The 14,451-nt window shown below is 50.7% G+C and overlaps 2 protein-coding genes across 4 annotated transcripts; one reads left to right on the top strand and one right to left on the bottom strand.

Moving 5' to 3' along the window:
- Positions 1 to 3,609: 3,609 nt before the first annotated feature.
- On the bottom strand, positions 3,610 to 9,959 carry QPCTL (glutaminyl-peptide cyclotransferase like). Of its 3 annotated transcripts, none has more exons than XM_069549207.1 (8): positions 9,905 to 9,959; positions 9,083 to 9,304; positions 8,464 to 8,607; positions 7,450 to 7,731; positions 5,681 to 5,833; positions 5,481 to 5,580; positions 4,838 to 4,954; positions 3,610 to 4,380 (listed from the first exon to the last, which is right to left on the bottom strand). In XM_069549207.1, exons 2-8 carry the CDS (start codon positions 9,290 to 9,292, stop codon positions 4,235 to 4,237), a joined length of 1,152 nt encoding a protein of 383 aa, XP_069405308.1. In that variant the 5' UTR covers positions 9,293 to 9,304; positions 9,905 to 9,959; the 3' UTR covers positions 3,610 to 4,234. The 3 variants fall into 3 exon arrangements, with proteins under 3 accessions (XP_069405308.1, XP_069405310.1, XP_069405309.1); XM_069549209.1 differs by lacking the exon at positions 9,905 to 9,959 and adding an exon at positions 9,596 to 9,696; XM_069549208.1 differs by lacking the exon at positions 9,905 to 9,959 and adding an exon at positions 9,591 to 9,675.
- SNRPD2 (small nuclear ribonucleoprotein D2 polypeptide) lies at positions 9,872 to 12,878 on the top strand. Its single transcript, XM_069549210.1, has 3 exons — positions 9,872 to 10,109; positions 11,462 to 11,641; positions 12,612 to 12,878. Coding segments are annotated over exons 1-3 (357 nt in total). The 5' UTR covers positions 9,872 to 10,107; the 3' UTR covers positions 12,787 to 12,878.
- The last annotated feature ends 1,573 nt before the right edge of the window (positions 12,879 to 14,451 follow it).

Here is a 14,451-nt window from a genome sequence, read left to right as displayed (position 1 = left end):
TTTTTTTAAAGATTCCTTTAGTGAACCAAGACCTTGACTTTCAGGCAGTTTGATCTGGAGTACTTTTGTTTGTTCTGTTTGGGTTTTTTTTTTTTTTTCCTTGGTTTTGTTTTTTCATCCTTGTGGTTCTGGAAAGCTTCTAACGTGTGGCATCTGACCAATTTTGAATTGGTCCTTTCTATAAAATCAATATTTATAAGGCTGGGCCCAGACTGGTTTGTGTGTTGTTAAGGGAAGCTGTTTGGAAGAGAAGGAAGTCATGGGCCAGTTCGTGGTGAGATGGAAAAAGCTGAAAGAATCCTTAGCCAATTCCCTTGGACTGAGGTGACTTTTGACTCTTCATCTGTGTCAGTTTGGATTCAAAACTCTCAAAATAGTATTAACAGAAACTCAAACAAGGTAGCTTTTATTTCTTTAGAAACCCAGTATTGGGAAGGTATGGTGGCCCTGAAGTCACTGGGAGCCCAGACTCCTTCAAGCCCACTCTTCCATTATTCTTTGCCTTTGGCCCTCAGCCTCATGGTCCAAGATGGCTGCTACAGCTCCACCCATTACCATTTTGTGGGGAAGGGAGTATCCTCAGAAATACTATACCATGCTTCTATGCACAGCTCACTGATCAGAACTTTAGCCACATGGAAGGACTGCAGGGGAGACTGGGAAATGCAGGTGCTTAGCCAGATGCATTATGCCCACACAGAAACTCATAAAGATCCCTGTAATAAAAGTTTTAAGATATTCAGCTAATTATTAACTAACAGAAGAGGGGAAAATGGATATTGAGCAGTGGCTAACAGTCTCTGACATTCTTACCAAGGAATCAAAATTTCCAGAGATGGGGATATGTCAGAGTAGTTATTTAATACTTAGATTTTAGAATCAAAGAGACCTGGATTTATAACTTGGCTTGGTTTTGTGGAATTTTGGATTCCTGTAAAGAGAAGGCTGGGTTATTTGGACTATCCTGCTGAAAACAGGAAGTAAAATCTGGAAAGCCTCAAATAGCCAATAAAACACAGTTATGGATATACTAAGCCAAAAATTTAAGGGAAAGGTCCATAGGGGTCCTAAAGCCACTTTTGCTCTGAGGGCATTTGCCGATGTTAACAACCCTGGGTTTCTAATTTGTAGCCTTTTGGGGACAGGCCAGCAGAAGTCAAAGCCTGCCCAAGGTGAAGAATATAATAGGAGCTGGGATCCCACCAAACTACAAGCTCAGGTAAGACTGACCCAGAACACTGCAGAGAAGGTGTTTTAAATGCTGAAGGAAACACAAAATTAAAGGAAAGGAGTGGGGGGAATGAGCCCTGAGAATCTGGGGCCACAGGCAACCTGGTTTTGCATCACCTGTTGTGATCCAGGGTACTAAGATGTCTAGCAGAAACGGAAAAATCCTCTGGTGGGAGGAGCTGACACCTGGAATCCCCACCAATGAGCAGTAAGAGTCAAATAACCAAACACACATGGAAATGCAGCAGCAGCAAGAAGCAGCTGTGGCCACAGCAAAAACAGACCCACAAAGGCTGCAGGTGGTGGACCCTTCAGTCAAGATTAGAAGAAAAAAGAGAGCTTGGAAATACATACAGGGAACCCAGACCTGAATAATGGCCTAGCCAGAATGAAAGGAAAAAACCCACAAAGGTATACAGTAACCAAAAGTAAAAAATCAGAGACTAGGCTAAACAAATTAGACACAATGAAAGAGTTATTCAGCTAGAGCAAGGTCTGAAAAAGTGGCGGAGAGACCAAAAAGAAAATGTAAACGGTTTTGGAGGATAGAGGAAGTCTAACACATTTAACTGGCATCCTAGAATCAGAAAAGAAAAACGGTGCAATGATAGTATGTCAAGACACAACGATTGCAAATTCCAGACTGATAAAAAGATGGGTACATGCAATGAATCACAGGCAGATGATTTATTGATAAATCATCTCAATAAATCTAGAAACAAGTACCTAGACATATGCAATGAATGTGTCCAGCTGTGATTTTCAGCAATTGACTTCTCTGAACCTCAGTTTCTTAATCTGAAAAAGAATGTTGGACAGTTCCTCAGAAGGCTGATATACTAGAGTGCTCACCAGTTGTGCCCATCAAAGACCCCTCTTGGGCCTTTCATAGTGTGAAGCTGGGGGAGGCTGCCTTTCAGGGACAGATGGGAGCAGGGGAAAGCATTAACTTGTCAAGCATCAGCAGCCTAATCTGTAAAATGGGCTCATGATCCTGACCCCAGATTCAAGTGGAAAGCCCTGCCCAGTGCCTGGGTGTGGTGCACTCAGCAAGATGACTTACAGGGAGGCCTGGAGGCCCAGGATGGAACTGAACACACTGCTTCATCTAACACTGAGGTGATGGTTTCACCTACCTCTGAGATGGCTGTGATGATAAGGAGACATGTAATTTTAAGTGCTTGGCATCATGAAATGAACAAACAGGAACTCTGATTTGAGACCCTCTTACTACCCTAGTTGTTGATATCTGGCAATTTCCTTTCTGACTTCTGTCAATTCCACTTCTAAAAGGCTGTTAGTCCCCGCCCTTCTAAACCTCACTGTAACTTGCAGCCAAATAAAAGCCTCAGGAGGAGCTACTTTTTTGGTCAACCATCTGTTGCACCAGCACAGGTGATTTTTAGAAAGAGGTAGGACATGGGCTTAGGAGCACAGCTGTGGGTGAGGATCTGAACTCTGTAAACAACAGTTTGTAATTCTCAGCCCTGGCTGCCTCATTTGCAAAATGAGAACCAAAATTGTCCCTTAGCCTCTTGCGTCAGTCCTCTTGCGTCAGCCTTGAGTTGTCTGGGAAAGCCTATGTTCACCTTCACTCTCTTAAGGTTTTTTTGATGTGGACCATTTATTGAATTTCTCACAATACTGTTTCTGTTTTGGTTTGTTGGTCTTAAAGCATGTGGGATCTTCAACTAGGGATTGAAACTGCGCCCCCTGCATTGGAAGGTGAAGTCCCAACCACTAGACCACCAGGGAGGGCCCCACCTTCACTCTCTAACCCTCTACCCTGGCCTGGCCTCCCTGCGGCCTACCAAGACTCCTTCAAAGTCACAAAGTCACAGGCACAGAGCTGAGCACCACACTCCCTGCCTAAATGCTCTCCTAGGCTTTCTTTGGAGCAGGTTTGCTAAGCAGCTAAAATGCACCAAACGTATATCCTTAAGGACAGCATGTCCCAAAGTGCTGATCGTGAAGATTCCCCAGGTGCTTATACAGTCCCAGCCTCTAAATCCTTTTTTTTTTTTTTTTTTGGTTGTTGGCTTCGCTGCACAGCTGGTAGGATCTTAGTTCCCTGACCAGGGGCCCCAGCAGTAATAGCACCAAGGCCTAACCACTAGAGTTTACAGTTACACATGTCGTCTCTCGTTTCTGTGCTCACAGCCAAAAAGGAAAGGATGGTTTGCTGTAACTATTTTATAGTGAGTTTTGGATCAGACCCATTTCTACCATTAAGCACTTTCAAACAATCAAAACCCAATGTTTCCCAACGTATCTTCTGAGGTACCCACATTCTGTGGGGTGCTTCCCAATAAAGGAATTCCATGGTGAAATCCTTGGGGGAAACATTGCATTCTTACTCTGGATGAAAATGGCACACCATGAAATGAAGAAATTCATTTAATACTGTCTCACCCTGCTTTGGTCCCCTTTTTCATGCAACACCTATGTATGCTAGTGGTGCACAACTTGTTTTGCAGAAACACTGGTTTATCACCCATTGGAGGCGGCAGAATCTGGAGTTCCCAAGGAATGGCTTCTCCCTCCTCTGTCCCTGCTTACGAGCAGAGCCTCGGTGGACCCCGCATGCCACATTCCTGTGGGAGTTAGGTCTGGAGTGGTGCAGTAGCAAGGCTGCCATTCTGGAGAATGAATTGCCACGGAAACAGAAGCCACAGAGAATTCATTTGGTCGAGGGTATTGCTGGTCCAGATGCCAGTCCACCGTCTGCTGATTAAAACTGCGAACGGCACTCGGTCCCCTGGAGCTGCGCAGCCCGAGCGTTTCCTCAGGGCAGGGGCCGGGCTCATTCCTTTGGCTCTCACCCCATGGTGATCTCTCTCTTCCAGGTCTTTGAGGAGTGGCAGGTTGAGATCGAGAAAGAGTATCTTCTGGTCAGAGCACAAACAGAGCCGAAGGGGTTAAAAAGGGCAAGCCAGCACAGCCCAGGAGGGCCTGGGCCTGTCTCCCGCTGGGCCTTTCTCCCTCAGAGCATCCCCTGGGCAGGCTAGAGCCCCAGGTATTCAGCCAGGAACACGGCCAGGATGCGGCTCAGGTTGTGTACCGTGGGTGGGTGCAGGTTGGCCTCGGAGTCGTTGGACGTGTGCCAGACAGAGGGGAAGGGTGTGGAGATGAGGTGGAGCACAGGAACTCCTGCAGGGCAAAGAGGAGGCACAGGCCCATGTGTGGCCCCAGCTGACCCAGGAGCCCAGGCCCACGCCTGGGGAAGTCTGCCTTCTCCCCCCGCCCCCGACATTGTGCCACTTGAAGAACTCTGAACAATTATTTTAAGTGTGTGAGGCTAAGTGTTCATTAAAAAAAAAAAACACATCCAATATATTCATAATACAAATCAAAAAAACTAAAAACTTCATGGATTATGAAAAGACTAGAAGATCTGAACACTTCCTAGTGCCGGGCACTGGTCAAAGGCCTTTACATTCAGTCCCCTCGGCAGCTCTTGAGATGGGGGGCTGTTAATTATCCCCATTTTACAGATGAGGAATTGAGACACAAAGAGGTTAAGCAATTTGCCACTAGTCCCCAAATCTAGGAAGGGGCCAGGTCCTACCTGTGGCCTCCCTGCCCCCCCAATTCCCATAGCAGGTACCTCGGCGGAGGAAGGGGATGTGGTCATCTTCCACAGAGATAGGGGGCTCCCCGGTCTGGAAATACATCAATTCCCAAGGATGAGACTGCAGTAGGTTCAGACGGTGCAGGCGCTTCTCTGGATGTGGTGGGGATTAGAAAGCAGGTCAGCCCCTTAAGGGTCAAAGGTTCCCCTGCTCACAGATCAGAGGAGGGTGGGAGGCCTTGGGGGTAAAGCATTGATTATGTCAATAAGGATGAATGTTTAGTTCATCATTCTGGGATAATGTTAGTTACCCAGACTGCAGGCTGACTATGTTCCTGGTCTCATTTAATCCCTTCAAGTCTAAGGAGGCAGACACTCCCATTATTAGCATCATGCCCATTTTATAGGTGGGAAACAGGCTCAGAGAGAGGAGACCACTTGCCCAAGCTCACACAGCCGGTAAGAAGGAAAGCCAGAATCTGAACCCAGAGCTCTCTGACCCTAGAACCCCTGTCTGTAATCACTTCATTTGACTGCTATGGGATCTTTTGTTTCTGCCCCAGTGCTTTAGGGAGAGGCTAGGGAGGTAGAGGGAAAGCTGGATGGCCCCTCAGAGGCCAGGTGCCTGGTCCTCTCTCCAGCATCCCAGGCAGGTGTCTGCCTATACCTTCACCCTTACCAATGCTCCTGAGCCGATGGAACCAGCGGGCCGTGCGAGGGAAGTGACTGTAGAAGGTCGGGTTGGGGGCTCCCAGGAGATCAAGAAGCATAAAGAGCTCCTAGGGAGAGAAGCCAGGACTGAACAGCCCAGCGGGATGCTGCCAACCTCATGCCTCCCTCCTCCCACCTCACCGGCACCCAGCAGGGCCCTAGTCTTACAATAGCCTGGATCCTGGTGGAGCCCAGGCCGTGGGGTGTAGACTCCATGAGCTGGGCCAGGTGCTGGGAGCCATAAAGCGAGTCCTTGGGTCCCCACTCCTTCAGTGCCTCTTCACCGTCCAGGAAGAGCAGCTGCAAGGTCACTGGGGCTGCCTGTGGGGGCCAGTGGTCAGGGCGAGCTCAGTGCCAGCCTGCCACCTCAATGCACCCACATTTCCTGCCTGTTTGCACAGCTGACTAGGGCAAACAGTCTCCTCACTTGTAGAACCTGATAGCCAAAAGTACAGTCTGCCTGTATTTAAATCCTGTCTGGGTTGCTCGGTAACCAAGCAGCAGTGGGTCAGTTACTAAGTTTCTCAAAGCATCGACTTCCTTATGTAGAAACAGAGTTAATACCACTTTTTATAGGGTAGGATTTGAACCCAGGTCCTAAGACAGCATGGGTTTCCCTGGTGGCTCAGTGCTAATGAATCCACCTGCTAATGCAGGAGACGTGGGAAACCCAGGTTCAATCCCTGGGCTGGGAAGATCCCCTGGAGAAGGAAATGACAACTCATTCCAGTATTCTTGCCTGAAAAACCCCAAGGACAAGGAAGCCTGGCCGGCTATAGTCCATGGGGTTGGGAGGAGTAGGACAGGACGTAGCCGCTGAACAACAACAACAATAAAACAGCCTAGGACAGTGCCTAATGCAGAGTAACTAAATAAGGATTAGCTCTGATTGTAAGAGCCATTCCTTAAGTTCATTTGGCAAAAGAGACAGACCCACAAATAATAATTGTACAAACCATGAAATGAAGTTGGGCAAACGCTTCTAAGAATAACAGGGTCCTGAAACGTCCTCCAAGGGGGTGGGGCATAACCTGGCCTGGGGAAAATGTTGGGTCTGCTGGGAAGGGATGTTTGCACTGAGACTGAGGAAGACCTGGCCTGGCAAAATGGAGCAGAGGGAAGCGTGTTCCCTGGTGAGGCAGCAGCATGGACCAGGACTGGGGACAGAGAAGGGGCCAGAGAGGTCTGAGAAGAGGCCGTAGGGCCCAGCAAGGGCCAGGGAGCTTGGGCTCTGTTACAAGGGCACTGGGGTTTCAGCCACTGAAGGGATCTGAGCAGGATAGAGGCATGAGGTGTCTCCATTCATTCCATACATTCTTACTGACATCCTACTTTATGCCAGGCAGTACTCTGGGCAGTATTCAGGGAATACAACAGGAAATAAACACAGCCAAGGGCCCACCTATCTGAAGCTTATTTGAGCTTGGGAGACAGACAAATCAACCTAAAGCCCCATGAGGCATGGGATAGTGACAAGGAGCTATTTTATAGTGGCTGGGAAGGTCTCTTTGACATCAGAGTGGACCCCTGAATGAAGGGTGGGAGCCAGTCAGGAAGGTATCTGAGAAAAGCACACTGTAGGCAGAGCAAACAGCAAGTGCAAATGCCCCGAGGTTGAGGGTGAGGTCCACAGAGGAGGTGGGAGGCTACCATGGAGGGAGTGAGGGATGAGGGGTGGGAGAGGAGACCAGAGAGATGAGAGGGCACACCTCATGGGCTAAGAGAAGGACTCTGGCTTACTCAGGGAATGACGTGGGAGCCATGGGAGGGTTTTAGGTAGAGAAGGGACAGAAGCTGACATTCAGGAAATGCAAAGACCCCCTGGACTCTGGTGTGGAGTGGAGGAAGATAAGACCAGGCAAGGGAGAGTGGCGGTATGGACCAAGGAAGAGACATCCCTAATTCACCCACCCCCACCCTACCCCTGCTCTCCTTACCCTCTCCTTGGCTTTGCCCAGCTCCTGGTCAAGGGCTTGGGCCAGCTCCAGTAGCAGGGAGCAAGGCACTGCTGAATCCGTGGCCCCCACAAAGGGGGCTGAACCAGATGGGAAGAGCTTGGAGTCGTAATGGCAGGCAAGGGTAAGGTGGCGGGCAGCCCCAGGGTCCAGCGTGGCCACCACATTGCCGAAGTCCAATGGCCCCAGGGGTGTGGAGGCAGTGAAGGAGTCGAGTTCTATATGCCAGCCTGCTGAAAGTGTCCGCAGTGTAGCCTCCAGGAACTAGTGGCAACAGAAAAGAGGGAGGGTGGGTGGGGACTGGGGAGAAGGTCAGAAGGGCCATGTGAACCATGCTGAGCGGTCAGGTTGGCCCACCAATACCACTTTGGTTGAATCGTTCCCTTGAGACACTCTGAGTACCTACTAAGTCCCAGGCATGGAGTGCCCCCATCTCTTGAAGCCCAAACGAAGCACAGCTCACCCTTCCATAGCACTCCCTCTGTGCCCAGTCCTGGTTCTAGGAACCCCTATGGAGTGGGGACAATGGTTCCATTTTGCAGATGAAGAAACTGAGGCACAGAGAAGCTGAAATTAGTTTAAGGTCATACCAAGTGGCTGAGGTGGATTTGAAGTCAGGTAGTGTTCAAAAGACTTTCAATGTCTTCTGGGGAGCAATATAGAGCTCTGGAGCCAAGCCATTTGGGTTGAAAGCATACCATTTATTAGCTGTGGGATTTGGGCAAAATGTTTAACTATTCTGGGTGTCAGTTGCCTCATCTACACAATGAAGATCAGATTGGTACCCACCTCATTAGGCTCATAGGGCTGTTGCTGATGCATATAATAAGATTTGAGGGTGGGGTGTGCAGTATAGAGGGCAGTGGTCTGGTGGTTAGCAGAATAGAGCTCCTATTAGCTCCAGGCAGACCCCCAGCTCTGCCACTTGGGCAGGATACCTATTTCCTATTTACTGATGGGCTGTGGGGTCAGCGGTTAGAGGTGGGGTCCTTTTACCTTTCTGACTTGGAGATTGCCCGGGCTGCCCGGAGTCCGTACAACCAGCAGAGGGCGCAGGAAAGTGTTCCAGAGACGGTGAGGGTCCAGTTGCCCCACTACCCTCCGCACCCGAGCTTCGGGGAGGCTTCCGATCAAAGGGCCCTGAGGAAGCAGGTAGGGAAGAGAAGAGCAGAGCATGAAAACGACCCTCATTCCAACCATATCCTGGAGGCTGCCCTCCTCTTCCTAGCCGCAGCCTCCAGCATCAGAGGTTTCTAGAAGTCCCTCCAAACCCATCCTGCGCAGCCCACGGCAATCCTGATGAGGGAAATCTAGGCCCAGCGAGAGGAAGGGACTCTTCCAAATAGCTGCCTTTAGGATTAGAACCCAGAACTCCAAGTCTTACTACTCCAGACTCTCTTACGGGGTAACCGCTATTACAAAACAAGCCCGAAGCCTCATTGCGTTGGAAAGGGGTATGCGCTCTAAGAACGGAGACGGCGGCACCTGCAGCTAGGGCCATAAGGTAAAGACAAAGCCAGGTTAACCCAACCTAGGGTCTTCCCCATGAGACCGTGGGGAAGGGGAGGCAAGGAGTAAGGGCTTCCGCAGTGCCCATGTCCCCGCCCGTCCTCACCCGCAGTTCCCGGCCCAGCGGCAGCTCTTCAGTCTGGCTATGCCAGCTGCTCCAAATGGTATAGAACACCAAGGCTACTGTCAGAGCCAGCAGCAGCTGGGGCAACAGCTGTGCCCGCGGTATCAGGCGCCGCTTGGGCGGTGAGGGTCGCTCCAAAAGGCTGCGTTCCCCGACCGGGAGTCGGGGCCGCCCGCGGCCCCCGGAACGCATGGCAGCTTGGCCCTGAAACCGGTCGGAGACGGCGGATAGAGTTAAGGCCGAGCCAAGTCCCGCCCCATGAAATAAGCCAGACCAATGAACAACAAGAGCGGCTGCACCATCCGCCCTCCCACGAGCAGTAAAGCAAATGGGACTTTCGGCCTGAGGACGCGGCTCCTTGTCTTCAGGGAGCTTTGGGGGTTGGTTCCCCCGGGTTGCACAACCCAAAAGGGAGAGCGTAAGAAGTAGGCGCCGCCTCAGCGCAGGAGGGGAAGCCAATGAGAAGCGTTTGATCACCGAAAACACTAGCCTTACTGGGCGCAAATCCACGCCGCTCCCGGATGGACCCTCTCCCCGGTCCAGAAAAACCAATATACACGTAAATCAACAGTTCCCGAAGGAAAGGGGAGGTGCCCATCCCTGAAGCGAGGAGGGGATTGGCTTCGCCAAGGCCGCGCCCCCAAAGGCAGAGCGGGCGGGCATTTGGAAATGGCTAGTATTCCCCTCTTTCAACCTATGCGGTTCTGCAACAAAATGGTTTTAATCAGTCCCGCCTTCTTTTCCTCTCCATGGTCGTGAATATCTGCCCAGTACTGTCTTGAATGGTGGCCTGGAGCTACTTACTAAGTAAGGCTTCTACTCGGCAGCCTCCGCCCAGGGCGGAGATCGCTATAGCAACGGGCCACGCCCCACTCGCTGGTTGGGTTTGCGCAGGCGCGCGCGGAAGTGGGCCGTAGGAAGAGGAAGTCCCGCCTCTGGCTCTCTGTTCGGGAGGCACACCACGGAGGAGACGGTAGTGGCTTGAAAACGCGGTCACCATCATCATCATGTGAGGCCGGGCTGGGTTTGGGTGGCGGCAGTGGGATTGAGGGTGTAAGTTTGGCCGCTTACCGGTTGAAGTGGGTAGGCAGAAGTGGGCGCGGAAGCAAACATTTGGGGGTAAAGTGGCGTATCTTTCTACTGATGAGTTGCGAGGGGACGTGGGGCCTTTGAAGGATCCTGACTTCGGGAGCGGGGACAGCTTTATCAGATAACAGGCTGGGCTTTCCCAAATAAGCAATCTTATTGAAGTGAAGTTTAAGAGGAAGCGTTTTTACGAATTAAAAACCTGGGAGATGAGGAGTACGGACTTGTAGGAAAAGCGGTCTTAAGGTAAGAGGCGTAGCTGGAGACAATTGGCTTTTCGATCACATCCGCCATTGGTATGGATAACGAGTTATGGGGATGATTTTACTTATGTAGTCACTCAACAGTTATTTATTGAGTGTTTGTGTATTAGGCTGCTTTAGACGCATAGCTTATATCACTGAATTACTCCACTTTCCCCAAGGGAAAAAAAATCCTCTTCTACATCTTACGGGATGGGAAGAGGCAGGCAGGAAACGTGCTGGTAATAAATCCGTAAATTCTAGAATGTGTTAGGGAATAGGGTTTTGAATAAAGAAATAACAGAGCAGGGTAAAACAGCGTGGAATGTCTCTTGTGAAAGACAGAACGCATGAAGGAGGCAACACTTGAGCAAAAACCTGAAGAAAGTGAGAAAGCAAACTGCAAAGGTACCTGGGGACGTACCTAGGCAGAGGGAAGAGTGAATAGAGGGGCCCAAGAAGGTTTGCCTGATAGCTTCAAGAACCACTGAAGAGGCCATTGTGCCTGGAACAGAGTGAGGGTAAAAGCTGGGCTTTACTGTTTACACTGAGAGGGTACTCAAGAGTGAGATGATTCTTGACACCACCCTTGAGACTGCTCTGTGGAGGGCGAACTGTTGGGGAGCGTGGGTGGAGGCAAGGAGACCTAGGAAAGATGATGGAGGTTTAAGCCAAGGTAAGAAATTCAGATTCTGATAGGTTTTAGTGGCAGATGGCAGGATTTGCTGACAGATTGAATGTAGGATGTGAGAGAAGAAAGAGTCAAGTTGCTCAAAGAACCAGAGGGATGGAGTCACCACTGACAGAGATGAGGAAGGCTGTGGATAGTATTAAGTTGGGGTTATGGGGGGTCTGGAGTTCAGTCTAGGTCATGCGAGGATTGGAAATATCCATTAGGCATCCAAGTGGTGATAGCAAGAGAGAGGACTGAGTACGAAGAGAGGGATATGTGTCGGGGAGACACCAAGGGAGAGGCCATGAGCACCCAGGCTATGGGCCTGCTCACCTCTGGGTTCCATACTTGTCTTTTCAGGAGTCTCCTCAACAAGCCCAAGAGTGAGATGACCCCAGAGGAGCTGCAGAAGCGGGAGGAGGAGGAGTTTAACACGGGGCCGCTCTCCGTGCTCACGCAGTCAGTCAAAAACAACACTCAGGTGCTCATCAACTGCCGTAACAACAAGAAGCTCCTGGGCCGCGTGAAGGCCTTCGACAGGTGAGCACCAGGGTCTGGGGAGGTATGCTGTCTGGGCCTCAGTTTCCTTACCTGTGAAATATGCATCATAATAATATCCCTCAGAACAGTAATGAGGCTTCAGTAATACTATGTATGAAAAGCCCTTGGCTCAGTACCTAACACATGATAAATGCTCAGTAAACACATGCAGCCTTTAGTTAGCATTTGGGAAGTGCTTTCCTCACCGTAGATTACTATATAGCAAGATACAGAGCTTTCCCAATTTTTTTCTTTTCTTTCTTTCACTCAGTCATAGTTCCCTGTATCCTCCTATCCCTTTGTGTGTGTGCATGAGGGCTAAGTCACTTTGGTTGTGTCTGAATCTGTGCAACCCTATGGACTGTGGCCCACCAGGCTTCTCTGTCTATGGGATTCTCCAGACAAGACTACTGGAATGGGTTGCCATGCTCTCCTCCAGGGGATCCTCCCAACCCAGGGATTGAATTTGCATCTCTTATGTCTCCTGCATTAGCAGGCAAGTTCTTTACCGCTAGAGCCACCTGGGAAGCCCCCCATCCCTTTACCTTGCTTTAGTTTTTCTTCATAGCACTTACTACCACCTGACAGTATATTACAGGTGTGTTTGTTTACCTGCTTCGTGTTCTCCCTTCACTAGCCTGCAGAGCCCATGAAGACAGGGCTCTTACCTGGTTTTTTTTTCATTGCTCTAATCATTGTAAACGTTTGTTGACCGAGCTATTCCACACTGTCATCACACATGCCCATAAGAAAAATAGTGTGTTGATTCACTTAATTTTCACAACAGCCATAGGAGGCAGGCACCATGAATGTCTCCATTTTAGAGAAGAGGAAACTGAGGCGCAGAAGGTGAAGTCCTTTGCCCGAGCCTCGGAGCCCTGGCTCTCCCCCTTCCCAGAGGCAGTGCCGCCCAGAGGAAGGGTCAGGACACACCCCTCACTCAGTCCTGCTGCCTCCCTGTCCCCACCAGGCACTGCAACATGGTGCTGGAGAATGTGAAGGAAATGTGGACGGAGGTCCCCAAGAGCGGCAAGGGCAAGAAGAAGTCCAAGCCAGTCAACAAGGACCGCTACATCTCCAAGATGTTCCTGCGCGGGGACTCTGTCATCGTGGTCCTGAGGAACCCGCTCATCGCTGGCAAGTAGGGCCTCCTCCCTGCTGTCAGAACTTTCCCCCTGGTTTTGCGAAGACCTGCCCTCTGTACTTGAAATAATAAAACTGTGCATTTTTTCTAGCAGCCTCTGCCTGTTCCCAGGGCCTAGAGAGCAGAACAGACCCCAGAGAGGGGTGGCAGGGTGTGGGGCCAAGCATGGGCTCAGGCCTCTCTGAACAGGTGAAGAGGCCCAGGCTCTGCCCCTTCCAGGCCTTAATTTTCCCATCTTGGGCAGAGAGAGCTCTTGCGGTCTTTTGTGTTTAAACTTTTTTCTACTTTCTCATTGCTTTCTCCTCCTCCTCCCCACCTCTCAGTAAGTCACTCTCACTCAAAATTTTTTTCACTTTTTTTTTTTCTCCCATTTGTTCAAACAGTCTGTGCCCAGCCCTGTGTTGCCATGCTGGGGACACAGCAGGGCCTAGAAAAGCCCCCAATCTGCCCTCACTGAGCAGCTGCTACTGCTGCTAAGTCGCTTCAGTTGTGTCCGACTCTGTGCGACCCCGTAGACGGCAGCCCACCAGGCTCCCCTGTCCCTGGGATTCTCTAGGCAAGAACACTGGAGTGGGTTGCAGAGGTTAGAGCAGTTAGTACTCAATACTGAAGGCATTTGTCGCTGACACCTGCTGAGCTGTGCGAGCGCCAGGCCCTAGGCTCTGTCTGCTCCTACGTCTGTACACCTCTGAGCAGGCACTGTGATCCATCACCTCCAATTCCAGGGGCAGGGACTGAGGCAAAGAGTGGTGATGGTGCCTCCCCAGGGGAATCCAGCCCGAAAGTGGTGATGCCGTGATTCAAACCCCTGTTGTTCCTGAGCCAGTGGCTTAACCCCTGAACTCTGCTGCCCTCAGATCACAGCTTCATGAGCCCTGAGAGAAATTCTCTGACACATGTAGACAGGTGGAGGTGGGAAAGGTGGTCCTGGCTTATTGTGGGTGGATTAAGGGAAATCCCTTTAGTCTTTCTCTGAAGCATATCCATTATGCTCCTCCCACCCGCATCTCTCTCTGAGTTCTGTCTCTGCATCTCTCTCTGTATTCTCCAGAGAGGGCCAAGTGCCAGGCTGGTGCAGTTCCCAGGCATGAGGTCAGGATCCAAGGAGATGTCTGACACTGAGCTCTGGAAGGCACAGCCTGAGTTATCCCAAGAGCCCATCAGCAACAGAGCTGAGGACCCTGCAGTAGAAGAAGGCCTGACACAGGCAGGGCGGTGGCTGTGAGGTTATAAGGGCACACGTCCATGTCTAATGGAAACACCCATCTGAGGGATAGATACCAAAGCCATCCCATTTTATCGATGAGACAGCGGAGGCCCAGAGAGGGTAAGCAACTTGCCCAGGATCACTCAGGAAACAATGGAGCCGAATTCAAACCCAGGGAGCCAGACCCTGTGACTGGGAGGGGGTCAGGATGGAGCCATGATATCCTAACTTGTAAAGCCGGGGTGGGGCAGGGGGAGGGGGTTGGGGACAGTGCTGCTGCAGAAACCTTCCCTCTGGATTTGGTGATTGATCAGAGCCTGGGATAGCCTGGGATAGCACAAGCCCTGGGGTCACAGTCCTGGGTTGGAGTCCCGGTCACACATCCCTCCTGTCTTCCCCAGGAAGTAGCAGGTCCTTTCCCTGCTTTGCCAGGCTGACAGCAAAGATTCTAGCCTAGGG

This window comes from Ovis canadensis, chromosome 14, assembly GCF_042477335.2.
Source record: "Ovis canadensis isolate MfBH-ARS-UI-01 breed Bighorn chromosome 14, ARS-UI_OviCan_v2, whole genome shotgun sequence".
Classification (NCBI taxonomy): domain Eukaryota; kingdom Metazoa; phylum Chordata; class Mammalia; order Artiodactyla; family Bovidae; genus Ovis; species Ovis canadensis.
This window is presented reverse-complemented; position numbering and strand designations above follow the sequence as displayed.

Coding starts and splice junctions, on each gene's coding strand:
- QPCTL (XM_069549207.1), bottom strand. CDS start 9,292: ATGCGTTCCGGGGGCCGCGGGCGGCCCCGACTCCCGGTCGGGGAACGC. Junction 5,834..7,449: donor TGGGCAAAGCCAAGGAGAGG/GTAAGGAGAGCA, acceptor TGGCCCCCACAG/GCAGCCCCAGTGACCTTGCA. Junction 5,581..5,680: donor CCACCAGGATCCAGGCTATT/GTAAGACTAGGG, acceptor TTCTCTCCCTAG/GAGCTCTTTATGCTTCTTGA.
- SNRPD2 (XM_069549210.1), top strand. Junction 11,642..12,611: donor CGCGTGAAGGCCTTCGACAG/GTGAGCACCAGG, acceptor TGTCCCCACCAG/GCACTGCAACATGGTGCTGG.